This window comes from Alligator sinensis, unplaced genomic scaffold (assembly GCF_000455745.1).
Source record: "Alligator sinensis unplaced genomic scaffold, ASM45574v1 scaffold216_1, whole genome shotgun sequence".
NCBI classification, from domain to species: Eukaryota; Metazoa; Chordata; order Crocodylia; family Alligatoridae; genus Alligator; species Alligator sinensis.
Genome location: NW_005841868.1, coordinates 2,226,064 through 2,244,116, shown reverse-complemented (window position 1 = coordinate 2,244,116; position 18,053 = coordinate 2,226,064). Strand labels below are relative to the sequence as shown.

General features: G+C 48.9%; 1 protein-coding gene across 4 annotated transcripts in view; it reads right to left on the bottom strand.

Moving 5' to 3' along the window:
• RBM19 (RNA binding motif protein 19) overlaps positions 1-17,408 on the bottom strand; it is a 121,658-nt gene extending 104,250 nt beyond the window's left edge. For 2 of the 4 annotated variants that reach the window (XM_006016794.3, XM_025193067.1), the window contains exons 1-13: positions 17,273-17,408; positions 16,656-16,838; positions 15,130-15,243; positions 14,902-14,940; positions 14,093-14,306; positions 12,207-12,484; positions 10,987-11,067; positions 9,290-9,368; positions 7,385-7,456; positions 5,742-5,939; positions 5,380-5,510; positions 4,728-4,846; positions 3,995-4,091 (exon numbers count right to left, since the gene is read on the bottom strand). In XM_006016794.3, coding sequence (XP_006016856.1) covers positions 3,995-4,091; positions 4,728-4,846; positions 5,380-5,510; positions 5,742-5,939; positions 7,385-7,456; positions 9,290-9,368; positions 10,987-11,067; positions 12,207-12,484; positions 14,093-14,306; positions 14,902-14,940; positions 15,130-15,243; positions 16,656-16,838; positions 17,273-17,308 — 1,641 coding nt within the window. In that variant the 5' untranslated portion in view covers positions 17,309-17,408. Of the gene's footprint in view, positions 1-3,994; positions 4,092-4,727; positions 4,847-5,379; positions 5,511-5,741; positions 5,940-7,384; positions 7,457-9,289; positions 9,369-10,986; positions 11,068-12,206; positions 12,485-14,092; positions 14,307-14,901; positions 14,941-15,129; positions 15,244-16,655; positions 16,839-16,966; positions 16,986-17,272 lie in introns of those variants that run through there. The other 2 variants (XM_006016795.2, XM_025193064.1) reach the window with 2 other exon arrangements.
• Between the last annotated feature and the right edge of the window lie 645 nt (positions 17,409-18,053).

Sequence of the window (18,053 nt, the reverse complement as noted above, 5' to 3'; positions counted from 1 at the left end):
TTCCTGACCTGGCCTAAGCCCAAGCTGTGGGGCCCGAGGATGCCAGGCAGAGCTGCCTTCCCTAAACCCCCAGCATTGCTTCTTAGGGCCCTGGATGGAAGTTTTGCATGGGTGGGCCGCCCTTCACTCCCCTTCCTGCTGCAGCTACCCAGAGGCCATGCCCAGGCTGCCCTACAGCTCCCTCTGTCCTGCAGTGCAGCCCAGAGGTGGCAGGGATGGCAGCAGGGCAAGGCAGCTCAATCTGGGCGCAGACTTCAAAACCACATGCGTAATTAACACATTAACTGGATCTTCATTAATCAAGAACGTTAACTGCAATTAATTACCAGCCCTAGTTATACTGGTTTTTCCTTAATTTTAAACTAAATAACAGGGTGTGACTCCAAAGCATATTACTAAAGCTTCTAGTTTCCCTTTAAATGGGGAAAAGCCATGTGTTGTATTATATGTGATGTGCCACACTATCTGCACCTCCCTTTTACAAATCCTAGATCCACCTATGGAACCACATGCAGTAGGATGTGAGAAGGGCCAAGATATGACTCCTGTTTGCTGAATTGGAGTCTGACTTGACCTGGATCACAGAAGAAAACCTTTTTTAAATACATGGGGGTAAAAAGAAGGTTCCGGGTAATGTGGGGCCTCTGCAGGACACACTTGGAAATCTGGTGATCTCACCAGACAACAAAGCTAATCTATTTAACAATTTCCTTGCCTCCATTTTTCTGAACAGGGACCAGGTCATCCCCCTCACTGGGATCCCCGATGGTCCCAGGGGAGGTGCAGCCAGGCCTAGGGTCTGTGAGGACTTAGTCAGGGAACTTCTGGAGGGGCTGGACATGTTCAAATCAGCAGGTCCTGATAATCTCCACCACAGAGTGCTGAGGGAATTAGCAGAGGTCATTGCGGGACCCCTGGCACAGCTTTACAAGCACTCATGGTGCTCTGGTAAGGTGCCAGAGGACTGGAAAAGGGCCAATGTGGTCATTTTCAAAAAAGGGAGGAAGGAGGACCCAGGAAATTATAGACCTGTTAGTCTCACCTCGGTCCTGGGAAAGCTCTTTGAGAAAATTATCCAGGAGCACATCTGCAAGCGACCAGCAGGGGGGATCATGCTTAGGGGTAACCAACGTGGGTTCATTCGAGGCAGGTCCTGTCAGACCAACCTGGTGGCCTTCTATGACCAGGTCACAAAATCCTTGGACGCAGGTGTTGCGGTGGATGTAGTCTTTCTGGACTTTAGGAAGGCCTTCAACACTGTCTCTCACCCCATTCTCGTTAAAAAATTAGGAAATTGTGGTGTCGATGCCTACACAGTCAGATGGGTCGCCAATTGGCTGGAGGGCCGTACCCAGAGAGTGGTGGTGGATGGGTCATTTTCGACCTGGAGGGATGTGGGCAGTGATGTCCCTCAGGGCTCAGTCCTCGGGCCCGCACTGTTCAACATCTTCATCAGTGACTTGGACGAGGGGGTGAAAAGCACCTTGTTCAAATTTGCGGATGACACTAAGATGTGGGGAGAAGTGGGCACGCTAGAAGGGAGGGACAGGCTGCAATTGGATCTGGACAGGTTACAGGGGTGGGCAGATGAGAATAGGAAGGGATTCAATACTGACAACTGCAAGGTACTGCACCTAGGGAGAAAGAACCAGCACCATACCTACAGGCTGGGGAACTCCCCTCTTGTCAGCACAGAGGCAGAAAAGGATCTTGGAGTCATTACAGACTCCAAGATGAACATGGGCCGCCAATGTGGGGACGCAGTCAGGAAAGCTAATCGCACCTTGTCATGCATCCACAGATACATCGCAAGCAGGTCCAAGGAGGTGATGCTCCCTCTCTATATGACAGTGGTCAGGCCGAAGTTGGGAGTACTGCGTCCAGTTCTGGGCGCTGCACTTCAGGAGGGATGTGGACAACATTGAGAGGGTCCAGAGGAGGGCCACTTGCATGATCGGGGGCAGCAGGGAAGGCCCTATGAGGCGAGGCTACAAGACCTGAACCTGTTCAGCCTCCACAAGAGAAGGCTGTGAGAGGGGATCTGGTGGCCATCTATAAACTGGCCAAGGGAGACCAGCAGGCAATGGGAGAGTCCCTGTTCTCCCAAGCACTACTGGGAGTAACAAGGAACGATGGCCATAAATTGACAGAGAGTAGATTTAGGCTAGACATCAGGAGGCATTACTTCACAGTCAGGGCGGCTAGGATCTGGAACCAACTTCCAAGGGAAGTGGTATTCGCTCCTACACTGGGGGTCTTCAAAAGGAGGCTAGACAGACACCTAGCCGGGGTCGTTTGACCCCAGCATTCTTTCCTGTTCATGGCAGGGGGTCGGACTTGATGATCTGCTCAGGTCCCTTCCAGCCCTACCAACTATGAATCTGACAGTTCTAGTCAGTGCTGGTATATGCGTGGTATCCTGCAGCTATTTCATGTGAAACACTCAAACCAAGGTTTTCAACACACCAATGTCAAGTGCTTCTGAAAAACTCCTCCTATAACGAACTATAAAGAACCTCGGGACCTGCCAGGTAGAGAATGGCTGCTGTGATGTACCAGCTAAGTGGTCACAAGCCACCTTTGCAAATAATGAATGCTCAAATGCCTCCCACTTCTGGCACTGTCAGTACGGATTCGTGGCAACAGCATATGGGTTCACACTCTGAAGGTTCTAAAAAGTCAGAAGAGCTAAAGATCTAGATCAGGGGTCAGCAACGCCCAGCATGCATGCCAAGCATGGCACACGAGGCCGTTTTCCTTGGCACATGTTGGGGCCAGGGAGGCAGCAGCTGTTTGCAGCCTCCCAGCTGCAGTCCGCCCCAGGTCTGAGTAGCTGCTGCCAGCCGGGACTGCTCCCAGCAGGCAGCTGAGAGGATGGAAGCCCTGCTGCAAGCAGCCCAGGCTCCGTGGTTATGAGCAGCTACACAGAACCTGGGCCAGCTGCAAACATCTGCTGCCTCTCCGCCCTGGTGCCAGCCCCAGCTGCCTGAGCGGGGACAGCAGCAAGGGGCACAATCCTGCATGCTGCCCACGCTGCTCCCATGCACAGAGAGGAAGTGTGACCCAGGCAGCACGGAGCTTGTAGTAGCAGGCAGCTTCCCTGTGTGGCCCCTCTGTCTGCTGCTGCTCCGGGGTTGCACACACTGCGTTCCGGAGGGCCCAGGGGAGGGCAGCAGGGTTGGGAGCACAGTGTGTGCAACCCAGAGCGGCAGCACAAAGAGGGGCTGCACAGGGAAGCTGCCTGCTGCTGCAAGCACCGCACTGCCCTGGTCACACTTCCCCTGTGTGTACAAGAGTAATGTGGGCAGCACGCAAAGTTGTGCCTCTTGCTGCTGCCCCCGCCTGCAGGGGAAATGTGGCCAGGGCAATGAGGACCTAAGAGCAGCAGGCAGCTTTCTGCACCCCCTTCTGTGCCCTGCTGTGCCAGGTTCCAATGCTGCTCTGCAGAAGCGGCAGAGAGGGCAGCACTGCGGGGAGCATTGCTGGTATCTGCTGACTCCCCAGAGCCCAGGGTCGGGTCTGGGGCTGGGAGGCAGTTGGGGCCAGGACGCAGCTAGGGCTGGGAGGCTGCACATGCTTGCAGCTGGCCCAGGTTCTGAGTAGCTGCTGATAGCAACGGAGCCCAAGCTGGGGGGCAAGGGCCACAAGCAGGCCATCCTGCCATGTATCCCTTGCCCTCATTTTGTTTTTCTGGCATGTCGGCACTCCGGCACCTTCCAAGGTAAGCATTGTGGGCTTTTTCAGCACTCCGGACAAAAAATGTTGCCTACCTCTGATCTAGATGAAAGTCAGGAGGTACACCAAGAGCCTTTCCATGGAGTGAGAAGCATCTTCTCTGCTAGCCATGAAAACACAGTGCATATATTGCAAAGGAGCAAACAAAGACCCTTTGAAACAACATCCAAAGGACTAGTGTGGTGCTGCATTTAAGCTGTAGACTGCTCTTCCCATCTATGTGACTAATATGACACTGGAAATCAAGTATCCAACTCACGTGATCAAGCACTTGGCTCTTGGTGGTATGGTACTTTTGTGCAATTGCATCTGCCACAGCGTTTGTCCCCATGAACAGCGTGTTCCAGTTATGAGAGCTGGAGAGAGAAGAGGCCCAGTTCATAAGACCACTCACATATTTCTCATCTAGTGATTCCCTCTGAATAGCCCAGAGAAGACATTCTTTGTAACTTTCTGTTGGCAGTGAGGGTAACAAACCAAAAGGGAGGAAAGGTAGAGGATAAACTGAAAGGAAGACAGCAGAGAAGTGGAGCAACTAGGTTATACGCAACAGGACAGAGATACAAGGGATGCATTTCAATCAGGTTGAATATTCTTCACTTCCTCTCTTGAAAGTTTACCTGCTGTCACCTCGTCACAGCTTGGCAGGCAGTCACAGCTTCTATTGCTACTGCTGGAGAGTCAGGATATAGATCAATCCAATACAGCAGCTCATAGAAGCCAAAGTGCATTCAAATTTTTTCTTGGGGGGGGGGGGGGGGGGGGGGGGGCGCGGGGAGGAAGTGACCGGAAATGGAACACTAGGACCATGATGCAGGAGACATATCACACGGCAGCAACATTTAGCTGACACTAGTCTGGGATACAGTTCCCCTCTTGCAGGAAAAAAAATCCATGTGCAATTTCATTTCTGGCCACAATGGGCAATGGTGTAATTAATGCCATATTAAAAACAAAAGGTTCCAGCTATCCAATGTCACCTCCCTCCCTACCTGCCACTGCTTGCTTTCTCCTTGGAGTCTTTCTGCTTCTTGTATGAAGAGGATCCTGCAGCACTTGTGTTCTCTGCTTCTTTCTTTAGGGTAGATGGTAACACATGCAGCATTCTGCCCTAGGGGATGGAAAATACATAAGATCTACCATTACTGCGTGGATATCTATGAAAGGAAGAGACTTGCAGCTCCAGTTAAGATGAATCTGAGTGCATCAGGGCAAGAGTGTCATGCAATGTCATTCCACAACAGCCTTTCAACCTGAGGTGGAAGGGCCTTCTTCCACCCTCCCTTCTCTTGTTTGGCATTAAAGTGACTCTAAGCAGCACCTGTAGAATTTGAAAGACCATGGGCTCAGACTTTTTTTGCTCTGATAACAGAGTAGTTCCCTGCAGGGTTCCCAGCCTCCAGTAGGCCAGGGGGGTTTAAATCCAATGGGCCATGCAAACTGGTGCTGCTATATCACAGACTTAAGCTTTCCCAGGTGGAAAAACAGAATGGCACTATATTTACTCAAGGCACTGGAAGGGAGGAACCAAGCATCCTATTTAGCAGAGTACCTCCTCAAGAGTTTGCCCATCTGGTTTACAACACTGTGACTAAACAACCCTAAGCTGCATCCTGTGATGCAAGCTAGTGAAAGGAACTGTACCTGGAACACCCGCCCATCCACTTCTGCAAAGGCCTTCACTGCATGCTCAGGGATCATGTATGTGATGAAGGCAAATCCCTTGGGTTTCTTGGTCAGGCTGTCTATAGGGAAGTGAATCTCTGACAGAGGACCTGCAATAAAAAGGCAAGACCTCTCTGTGACATGCCACTGCTCAGAAATCACACTGACTTTGCAGAACAGAGATCTGTGCTGGCATCCTCCATACAAAGCCAATGGATGAAGGGAAGCGTGAGTACCAGAGCAGCAAGTGCAAAAAAATATGTACGCAGGGCAATCCTGGCTTTGCTAAAGAACGACAACCATGCACACAGCAATTCCAACCAACTGAGTTGGTTCTTTACCATATTTGGAAAATAGTTTCTCCAAGTCCTCCTCAGTTGCAGAGTAGGGAAGGTTCCTCACAAAAAGCCGCCCAGACTCAGACAGGTCCTCCTCTTCCTCATCATCCTTCTTCCTTCTCTGCCAGGGTTGCTGTTCCTTCTGTGCAAATTTCATCTTTGGTACCTGCTCCTCCCTGGACACCTCAATATAGCGCCCACCTGTCATAGACACCAGAGAGATGTCTTAAATCTCATGCACCTCCAAAGGCTGTGGTGAGCTCTGAACCCTAAAGCAATCAAAACAGGTCTCCTTCCCTATCAAAATACAGAATGGGCTTATGCTGCTGGCATGAACTTAAGAAACTCCACTGACTAAGTGAAACTGCACTATATCCCCTAGCGTAAATTTTGCCAACCCCACTCCCATAAAAAGAATGTTAGGGTCCTGGCATACCTTACATTTATTACACGATTAATAAGTTAACTGCACAATAAATTGCAACATGCCATTCATACAGCCAATTTATGGCACGAAAAAATGGCAAACCAGAAATAAAGATTAATGTTGAACATCTTTGTGACTGGTTTGTATCATGGATTAAATTGCATGTGTGGCATGTGATACAACTGCACTGTGCCCGATTCCTGGGATCAGGCAGAGGGCAGCTCTGAGTCCTGCTTCAGTCCCAATAATCATGCAATTGGGATTTGAGGAATTATACCCAATCTCCCCCCTCCCCTGGCCAAAAAAAGTCACGTTTTGCCATGCATGCCTGGCATGACAGGATGCATGATTTTTGGGATCGGGAATACAATGCTTTAGCCATGTCTAAGCTACCTATCTCTGTACTGTTCAGCATTCTGTCAGTCAGATACCACAGTGTGCAGGGTCTCACATGACTCATTTTCTGTTTCTAAGCCAAAAGGACTGAAGTTTTGGAAAATATCTAGGGTGAATCTCTGTGTGGCCCAGAGATCCCATGATTGCTGCTGCATACTCCTGCCCCAGTGATTCTTTTATAAGGAAGTTTAGGGCTGGTTATAGGAGATAACTAGCTGGGCAGCCCTTAGGCCTGGAGACCTCTATACAGCTACAGAAACAAGTGCAGTGCACACAGCTGTAGAACAAGAGTTCACTTATAACAAATGCACCAACATGCAGAGGGAAAGACTTTAGAAGCAGAAAGCAAGTCCCCAAATCCAGCTGATCTTGGATGTCTCTGCTCAAACTGCTACAGCAGGCCTAGTTGCACGAGTGCTTTTTGACATGCGTGGTCATCAGTCCATTTATTGGCGGATTAAAGCCCGACAATTTATTTCACTAACAGCTAGCAGGTGACTGCTCCCCTCCAATTCCAACCCAGATCAGATTCAAATTGCCTAGGCACAGGCAGAAAACTTATTCCTGAGACCCCTGTAACCCGCTCCCCCCACCCTGACTAATAGGTTAGTTTAGTAGTTCATTCTCTGGATTACCTTGAAATCAGCAGGCTGAGGACTCTAAGGTATCTCTGCTCTGTACCTTTAGCCTGTGAGTATGAGCATCATCTCCTACTAGAACAGAATCAAGCATGCCTTTCCTACCACTTTACCAGCAAAGGGGGTCAATTCAGCATTACAGCACCTATTATGTGTGGTAGTAATAAGCAACAAACAAGCCTCACCCATGTATTCATTGTTCTGTTTCAAGGCCTTCTGTACTTCTTCCTCATTGGTGAAGTCAACAAAGACATAACCTGGGTGGGGAAAAAGAGATCCAGCTGAAGAATACGTGGGGTATGCGAATTCCTTTGGCATCAACATTAATTACATTAATTAGCTAACTAAGAGCAAGTCAGGTTTTTCTTTATAGATTCCCATGTATAGCTTTTATTCACCATTAAAAAAGTACTCTGGCCTAAAAATTATACCTGCTTTCAGACAGAAGGGGCTGCTTTCTTAAAAGGGGTGACTTTTAAAGACCTCTTCTGTTTTGGCATGTACAAGTATATGGCCATAAATCAATCTGGAAGCCAGTCCCCAGTGTACTCTCTACACTTTTAAAGTGTCTCAATGAGCCTTTGAAGGAGTAACGGATGCACGTGAAAGGAAAACACTGCACAGCAGAAATTCACCGTCTTCCTGAAACTCACTCTGGTTTTCTGCTGTTCACACACACCATTCTCAGTAACCAGCTAGGGTCCCTAGTGCAAATAAGGTGAAGCTGAGGTCTGCACCTCAAGGAAAAAAAGCTTCTAACTAGAATATGACCAATTATTCTACAGAACAGAGGCATGAAACTGGTTTGGCCCCTGTGCTGGGTCCAGACCAATCTGGATCTACTTCTGGCAACAGAATGAGCAAGGTAAGGAAGCCACACAGGGTTAACACAGCCATTGCTTACCTCTTCCCAAACACCCAGCTCCTCCACTAGCCCCATGGGCTAGACGACACGGCTCCACAGGCCAGATCTGGCCCATGGGCCATGTTTGACATGCCTGCTATAGAGGACCACAGGAGAAACTAGTTCATTCTCCCATTTGGCTCTCCAAAGCTTGCAGCTGTAAGAAAGTGACACAATCCCAGCTGGAAAAGCACCTGCAACAATCTATGATGTGACACTAGCTTTATAGCATCATTCCTCATAAGGGTATGGACACACATACATTTGGAGCTGTTTAAAAAAAATGGGAGGCGTCTGCAGCTGTTGTGTTCTTATGGTTCAGACTTATTCAACCATAAGTGATACAGATGTAGCCAACCTCTCCAACTTTAAACTTGGATGAAGCAGTGTTGAAAGTTGGAGCAGTTATTGCATCTGTAGTGTTCCTGGCTTGTCCACACAGCAAGTAGACAACAACAGCTGAAGCCTTTTTTAAATGGCTCCAAACGTATGTGTGTCTGTACACCAGCTCTATTCTAAGGTCACATCTATGTTACTAAGTTGTGTTCGTGTAGCTGTATCTGCTAGGAGTTAAGAAAGAAACACACACACACACACTAGCTGATATTGTATCTATTTGCAGAGCAGTTATGTCCACTGATCGCTCTATATTAGTTGTTCTGAGCCTTTTTTAGACTCAAGGCATGCTTCAGTAGGCTCAAGGCACCCCTCAGTAAATTCTGTGAATTGAGTGGCACTCCATTTAAAAAAAAAATGTATTACAATGCCTACCTCCTTATAGAGGGGCCAGGCAGTGGGGCCAGGGTAAATGCCAGGCAGGGATTAAGCCTCAGCCTACACTTATCTGCTTATCTCCTCATACCTCATAGCACCCTTCAAAGGACCTCGCAGCACCATAGCTGCGAATCACTGGTCTATATAATTCAGAGAAATGGTGCAGTGGATAACTGACAAGAAAACACAACCCACCTCCCTTGACACATCTCCACTTGGGGGCTCTATCAGCATGGCCATATACCAGTGAGGGGTCTAGCGATGGCAAGCCACAAGGCAGGGGAGCCCAAGATGCACAAGAACTGAGGCACATACTAGCAATTTGGAACTGCAAGTGTAAAGTAGAGGAGAGAGGCATACAAGAGAAACAATCCTCAGGCATCTTCCAAGCACCAAATGCAACATCTGTTACCTGTCTTATTTCCATGCTTGTTTCTTGCTATCCGTATTGCCACAGGTTTAAGTGGCAGCAAAAATTCTCTAACATTTTGCTGCAAATAAAAGGAGGGAAAACAGAGCAACAATTTTAGTAACTGGCTTCAAGGGCTCAGCCAAAATTTTGAAAACTAGTTTTATACATGAGGAATGTACACTTTACCAAGTTTGAAGCGAAGAGTCAGGGACTGAGCAAGTTCAAGAGATGGTAACATTCCCACACAAACCACTTTCTATTCTCCCAGTTGGGATGAATACAGAAGCCCCCCATGGCAGGGGTGGGCAAATACATCCTGTGGGTGGTAGGTCCCTTGGTCCCCTGGCCCAGGTACAGTCTGGCCATGGCATGTCCTGCTGCCCCTGGTCACGCAGTAGGCTTGGGGCAGCTCCACAGCTGGAATGCCTTTCTAGGTAGCCCAGGGGGCAGGCAACTTTTTCCAGCTCCCACCGTTGCCAGTTCTAACCCTGTGGTACCAGAAGGGACCCGCATTGCACAGCCCTGACCTTGCATACCTGTGCCTGCTCTGGGCTTGCCCACCCAGGCTCAGGAACAGTGGCACAGGACAAAAGCTGTTGCTCAGCATAGGGGAAAGCGGCCCCTCCCTCTCCCATTGCCGGCAGTTCCATGTTGCTGCTGCCCAGAGCCGCTGTGGGGCTGCCCTGCGTCTCTGCTGCCATCACTGCCACCTCTTGGCTGCCCCAGGGGGCAGCGGGGTCAGCACAGCGCAGACACAGGACAATCCAGTGCAGGGTTCTGCAGCAGGGAACTGCTGGCAACGGGAAGGGCCACTTCCCCCCCACACCGAGCAACAGCTTTTGTCTTGTGCCGCCGCTGTTGAGCCTGGACAGATGAGACCGAAGCAGGGGCGGGGCATGCGAGGTTGGGGCTGTGCAGCACAGGTCCCTGCCTGTACCATGGGACTGGGGCTGGCAGCAGCGGCAGCCAGAAGGAGCTGCCTGCCACCTGGGTTGCCTAGGAAGGCAGTCCAGCTGCGGAGCTGCCCCAGCCCCGCTGCGTGACCAGGGGGCGGCAGGACACACCACGGGCGGGCAGTGTGGAGCAGGTGCAGGGCAGGGTGGCTAGGTCAGGGCTGAGCATGGGTGTCAGCTGATCTGCTCCAGCAGGGGCGAGTCCACAGTGGACACAGGGAGCGCTAAGGCTGCATGCTGCTGACAGTGGCACGCAGGTGCCGCAAGGTGCGCAGGCTCTGGGCTGTTGAGGGGTGGGTGCTGACAGGCTCAGGGGGGTGTGCATGAGCAGTCTCATGCACACCCCAGCATACCCACGAACCCTCCCCCACAAACGTACCCTTCCCCACACACATTACAAACACCACACCCACCCACACATTCCCCCACAAACCCCACACCCTCCCTCATACTGCCCCCTCCTCACACTCACACACACGCGCCCCTGGGAGGAGCCGCGCTGCTATGAACACACAGCCCAACACACATGCACCCATGCACCCCACACACACTCCACACTCCCTCAAGCCACCTTCCCCCTCCATACATCCCCACAAACACTTCTCCCCACAAACCCCCCATACCCACCCACATCCACACACACTTCCACACCCCACATACACACAGATACAGTCACATACATAGCAAACACCATTTAAGTCCTGACAAAGAGAGCAGAAAGGCCATGATGAAAGATCCACTTACCTCGGTGACGTTGAAAGGGGCACCACGCAGCTTCACAGTGTATAGCATGGTTGCTTCAGTCGAATCAGCCCAATTCTTCAGCTGAGGAGAGGAAACAATTGAGGCAAATAATGTGCTGTGCAGGTGGGAGTGGTGACAGCCCGATGCTACAAAGGTAGTCTTACTCAGAAAGCAGGGGAAAACAGCAGAGTAATTTGCCCACTTCCTGATCACAGGTACAGGGCAAGGATGCTCTTGAATGGAGAGCTCTTCCTCTGTTCCAGAAGCTGATGTGGGGTAGCAGGGTCACTGAGACACTTAGATACTATGAAGATTGACATGTACATGATAGGACTGCTACATGTGCCTGTGCCCTAGTGGTTAGAGCACTCTGCAGGGAAGAAGGAGATGCAGGTTTATACCTCTTGTGGATGAGGGGCAGCCTAGGGCTTGGGTGTTCCACTCTCTAGACAGCTGCCCTAACCACTAATTCATTGAACTAAAAGGTAGGCATAGATAATTCATAAGTGTTGACAGTGTGGGGAGGGGAGAACACAACTCTGTGCCACTGCTGGGCCCCCCTCACTGCCAGGCACTGGCTCCAGCCAGGCTGCAGCCTCACATCCCACTGAAGGCACTGAAATCATACTGCCACCACCACCCCCGGGCCCTGGCTGTGCTGCAGCTCTGTGCCCTGCTGTTGCTGCAGAAATTGCACCGCCACTGTCACCACCCTTGAGGCTTGGCTCTGGCTAGGCTGCAGCCCTAGGTCCCTCCATCAGCGTAGAAGTCTGGGGAAGGTATGTGCCTTCCCCTGTACATCACCTACGAAGGTAGGCAAGCCCACCTCCCCCATTCTGCTTCCAGCAGAATAGCAAGCTGCATTTATGAGCCAAAACCTGAAGTTCCCTGGTTTCATACTTGCCATCTAGGCACATAAAGCAAAACAGAATTTATCTATCAGGGACTTGCCAAATGTCATACAAGATGTCAGTAGCAAAGCAGGAAGTCTAAGCCAGGTCTCCTAAGTTCCCAGCTAGATTACCCTCTCTCCCTCCACCAAAAAGCACCATTCCATCTAGAATGGGGGTGGGGGTGATCCACTGCATCAGGGGAGAGGAGAGGTGCATCAAGCTCTTCTTACGGGAAGAGATTCCTAGATCTAATGGAGCTGGGCCTGAGCTTCCAAGTTCGCCTGGACATGCATTCACAGTTTAGCCCTGACTCTGACTGGGTTATACCTCTGATTTAGTGCCTTTCTTTTTCTCCTCTTCCTTTGATTTCCCTTGCTCTTTGATCTCTTCTTCCAGCATTGCTCCCTTTTTCATCTGGACGTCTATACCTTCCATGTTGCTAGGCTTCTCCTCTTCCTCACTACTTTCCTCATGCTGTTCACTGTCCTCCTCTTCCTCCTCACTCTCTTCATCCAAGGAAGTATCCTTCACCACCTTCGATTTCAAGTAATCCATATCAGAAAGCCCTTTCGTGACAGCCACCTTTTCTGTGGGGTGTCCCTTAGCTGTCAAGAAGTGAAAACAGAGCATTAGATACTGTGCACACAAATGCCTATATCCTCTTCCCACCATGGCAAGCAATACATATAGGCATGCAGGGGAAGACTTTAGGTAATGCAGGAGCAAACTCCTTCCATACATACAAGGCACTGGAGAATGGCCCTGCTTCTGTATTCCATTACCATTCCACTTTCCTTTCTAAGGCCTCTTGTTCAAATCCAGCCAGTCAGTAGGGGCTACAAGCTATTACCACTCTCTAGGCTGTATGGTCACATTTATTAGATGAGACAGTAATTGCAAACCAATGCTCTGTGGAGGTGGAACCCAATCCCATAAAAATACAAGTGCAATGAGCAATAAACTGCCTCAACAAAGAGGCTAAGCATTAAGCAGGCATCAGAGCATGAACTCTTTTCTTACAACTGAGGGTTTTTTAAATGGACTCAGTGGCAGAAACAAAATCCCGCTCTGCTGATATCTACACTATGCTTTCTGGGTTGTATATTTGGGCATATTTCACGAGCACTAAAACACTCTGGTGTTTAAGAACAAATCAGCATTATGTAACCATGTTGAAATAAAACTCTCCTGGGAAGACACTCTCCATGTTAGGGTCATCCACACTACAGTGATAAGGAAAGCCCCCAAAATGCAAGGACCTGAATGTATAAACACATGACAATGTTTGTTCAATGGATAGTAATTTGCAGAGAAATGGGAGCTTCAATAGAAGTGAAACTATCCACAAATTCAGCAACTATTTTCAACCAAAAAATTGGGGAAAGTTTTTCAAAAATCTTGAGAGACTTGATTCTATGACTCATTCAAATAGATCGAAAATGTTTCAGTTGAAATGTTCTCCAAACAAAACCTCTTTGACTATTTACTCCAAAGAGCGGCTTTCATTAAACAAACAAACAAACACACACCTTCAACAAAAATAAATAAAAGTTAAATAGGCTAACCCTAAACACTTACAAATGTTTGGAGAAACCCCAAAAGACACTCCCCCCCCCCCCCCCCCCCCCCCCCCCACCATTTTCTTGCTTCAATAAAAAAGCCCCAAAACGCCAAAACCCCATACCCCCAAGATATTTGTTTCCATGCGACTTGAACCCCTCTTTTCCCCAAATTTGGGAGTAAGCTACCAAATCTAAAATCCATTATTTCCCCAATTTTAGCAGACACTTCCAGCCCACAAAATATCTGAATCTTAAATTAAAAACTCAAGAAGCACAGAGGAACAAACACAGTAACAGTAATACACACATTTTTGCCCTGGATTAGCTCTGGACACAGCTTATGGAAGAGGTTTCTGCTTTTATGAGTAGAAACAAATTAGCAGCCTAGTAACTGAAATCTGAAGCCCTGGGCATAATCTGGACACCACTGCAGAGATCTGCATTAGAATCAGACTTCTGTGCAAATTCAAGCTACTTCTCTTCACTTAATATTTAGGGCTGTCCTGTTAGATGCTGAGCCCCCAATTCCCACTGACCCCAGAGGGGGTTGAAAAGCAGCCAGAGTTTTCCAGGAGCTTCATGGTACTCCACAGAATAAGCCTCCACATGAATATACCAATCAAGACGACAAGGAGTATCCAAGATAATTACTTTTGTTGCCTTTATCTTCTTCCTCTTGGAATTCATCCCCACTCTCTTCACTCAGGTCACTTGACTCAGATGAGTCGAAGTTCAGATAATCAGTTACTGGCTTCAATTTTCTTGCCTTGGGTTCCTCTGCCAATGTGTCATTGGCCCAAGTGGCTACTTGTGACCGTTTCTGGTGAACCATCAAAAACTCTCTGAACTCTTCATTTCCTTCCAGCTGTTGGAAAACCAACAAGGATTGAACATGGATATGTAGGACAAGGCAAATAAACTTTAGTTATCTCAGGAACCAGTGTAACTCCTGGCAAGTAAGATCACTGGGGAGGAAGGCTATATTTCTCCTGCATGGATTGCTTTTGCTTCCTTGGAAATGGGGACAATTATGCATCATTCAGGAGCTTATGTCTAGTGCTATGGGGTGTATCACAGAATCTAGGTAGACTACCTACTTCACCTGAATCAACAGCTCTGGAAGCAGCACTGCCTCTAATACATAACAGATATTAATGCTACTAACTGAACAGAGAAAAACATCAAAGCCAAATTATTAATGGACTTAAATACTTTGCATTTCTATACAGCTGCTTTAATCTAAGAAACATATGGCAATAGAAGCAAGCACTGACACGCATCTGTAAGGTCACTGTTCTACAAATAGGGACCCTGATACATACAAAGATTAAGCGACTTCATAAGCTGAGAACAGAACCCAGGGGTTCTGGGTCCCAAAATAGGGCAGAGGCTGTTCAGCAATGTCTATCCCACCCTCTGCTCTCATGGACAATCCCCACATACTGCTCATCAAAACTCACCTCTTTTAAGTTTCCGGTCACATTTTTCACCTTTTTGTCCTGAAAGAAGAAATGGCTTTTAGAAAGGCCATGGGAAAAAAGCACAAAAAGCTCAAGTGAGGTACCTCAGGTTACAAGCGAGTATCAAAGTAAAGGAGTAGGACATGGGAGTCCTGGCTCCAGTTGCCTTTTCAACCCACCTCACTATATTTACCTACTCGCTTACTGGAGAAAGATGGCACAACTTACCTTCTTTGTATTTGTGTGATCTGGATTTGCAGCAGGTTTGTTGGCTGGCTTTTGTGAGTGTTTGCTCCAAGGTTTGGGTTTTGATGGGTCTCCAAAAGATTTACAGACCTCTACCTGAAATCAATCATGAACAAGGAGCTCCCTTTTAAATTAGCCTTATTTTAATCATTTCAGTTCCATTAAAACAGAAAAACCTTAGATTGGGGCCCATTTCAGATACCTGACAAACTGTACACCCTAAAGCTGTGTGTAAAAAGAAGCTATGGGAGTTCCTCCATTGGAGTTTTCCAGAAAAGGCTCGAATGGTTTAAAAGTAACAAAGCCTACACCTGCACAGGGAGTAGGACTGTGTCCCTAGAGATCCCATTTGAACGTTGACAATTCCATGGCTTGAAAAATATCCTAAAACTGTTCCATTCTCCATTGCCATTCACTGCATCCCACAGAGACCAAGAGAAAACACTTGATCTGAGCCTTCAAGAGGCCGAGAACTACATTTTTAAAGTGCTGGAGTGATGTGTCTGTGGTTCAAGAAACATGTGAGAGGAAAGGATTTTTGCAGATGACATCTTTTATTAGACCTATTACCTGGTTGGGATAGATGGTTGGAAAACAGTGCATCTGCTGCATTTGAAAGTTTGTCTAACTCTATCCCACCCAAGCAGCTGGCCCAATAAAAAGGTACAACCCACAACAATGCTTGTATTTTTAAAGATATTTCAATGCAAATGCAACTTTGAGAATTAATTATTATTCTGTCTTAAAATTTGAGATGTTCAATCAAACTAGCGTTGAAATTACACTGGTACAGAAAAGGGGAGTGCAGACTAGTTCAGTGATGATTAGATTTCTACTATACACCTGAGTTAGGCTGCCCTTAAACACCAGCTTCACCAAAACTAAACAGATCATTTGAAAGGTTTGTGTGTTCTTGCTTCTACTCACAGGTCAGAACCTGCAAGATCTTCTCAGCATCTCCATTATCTCCCTAAGAAAAGGAACTGATACAGTGAATGGAAACAAGATGCTGGAGGGCTGCTATATCAGCAGGTTACGAGCCCTATATGGCACAGATCTTCTTGCTCCCAGCCCTCATACATAAGCATATTCCCACTGCTAGGCCACCTCTGGTTTATGAAAGGCAGAGGAATGGGGATATTTTGCCAACCACGTGTATACACTGAGCCATGCCAATTTCAGTGGGCAAATTACTCAGTGAGTGGCCTCCACACCGTTCCTAACCACTGCCAACCTGCAAAGTAACAGAAAGTTTGGCTCCATAAATGCAAATAAGGGCTAACATAGGTTGTTGGACTGCCTGAGAATCAAGTAATCAGCGTAGACATCAGATCTTACTATGCCAGCACAATCAGTTGGGTTTAGTAAAACACTTCTTAATCCCTGAACACCCACACACAATGAGCACACCCTGAAGCACAAAATAGTTTCAACTGCCCATTTTTCCCCAAGGAAAAAAAAAAGAGAAACTTCTGCGAACTTTTTATTTAATTTTAACACCAACTCACTGTGATCCTGGACGTGTCTATGAAACTCCTGTGGAAATGGTTCAGCGCGGTTTTGGCTTCATCCTCAGACTTAAAGCCAACGAAGCCAAACTTGCGGAACTTGCCGTCCTTTGTGAACTTCAGGCAGCAGTCGGTCAGCGTACCAAAGGCAGCAAACAGCTTCCGGAAGCGATCTTCCTTCATCTGCAGGAAAAGGGCAGCCACCAGGGAGGCACATCAGCCATACAGCTTCCCCCACAGCCTTGGAGAAAATCTGGAGAACAAAGTCTCCATGCCAGAGAGGTCAGAGTTTAAATTGACAGTGGATCTACCTGGCATCACAGACTGACACAAGGGAAGCAACCCTGGTCACCTCAGCATCAGGGTGACCTACAGGGCAGTGATGGCCAAACCCCCCTCCCCGTCCCAGTTGCTCAGGGGCGTCCTGCAAGGGTTTCAGGTGCCTGGCAGAGCACGAGCACCGGGCTGCAGCGAAACCACAGGAGTCCTGCTAGGCGCGGCCCGGCCGGAGCCGGGTGCTCCCTACATGGCACCGAGGTCTATCTCCCCTGCTGCGGACAGCTACGCCCCCGCGCGGCACCCCCCTCCCAAAGCACGTGCCCAGATCCCGGACCCACCCCATTCGGCAGGTTTTTCACGATAAGCCGCGACATGCCGGCGGAGGGTGGGGGGCGGGGGAGCGCTGCTCGCAGCCCCGCTCAGCGAGCACGCCGACCCCTGGGCGCCGCCATCTTGCTCGTGGGGAGTCACGTGATCCACTTGCCAATGCGCGTGCGCAAAAGTGTTGTAAGCCGAGAGCCTCTCGCTACAGTGCTCCCCCCGAGTTGCGGCGGCAGCGCATGCGCAAAGCAGGCAGGACCCCACGGCGGCAGGCGGAAGACGAGCACCAGAGGGCACCGCCAGCCAGAGAGGTGAGCCCGGGTGGACCCCAGCGCGCATGCGCGAGGGGAGGTCTCACCCCCCCCCCATACATATAGGTATTAGTAAAGTGCAGTGATATTAATATATTTGCAACTTATTTATTGCTCTATTTACAATTTTAAAACAACTTGGAAGTCTACCAGTGCCTCAATCATTATAATAAAATACATTCTAAATACCTATACATTTTGGCATTTGATTTTTTTGTGTTTTTTACCATGGAAAATCAGAGCTCCCCCTCCCCCTTCACTCACCAGGACACAGGTCCAGCTGTGGCTGTCTCCCCCCACCCATCCGTGGACTCGGCAGGAGGGGCCGGCTCCCCACTGCTGCGTGCACTGCTGGGGTGGGGCATGCAGAGCACTTTGCCCCCCCAGATTTGTGCATGGGGCGGGTGAGGGCCTGGGCTTCCTGTCCTGCTGCCACCTCACCACCCTCCCCAGGGCCTCCACGGCTTAGTGGGTGGGACCCAGCAAA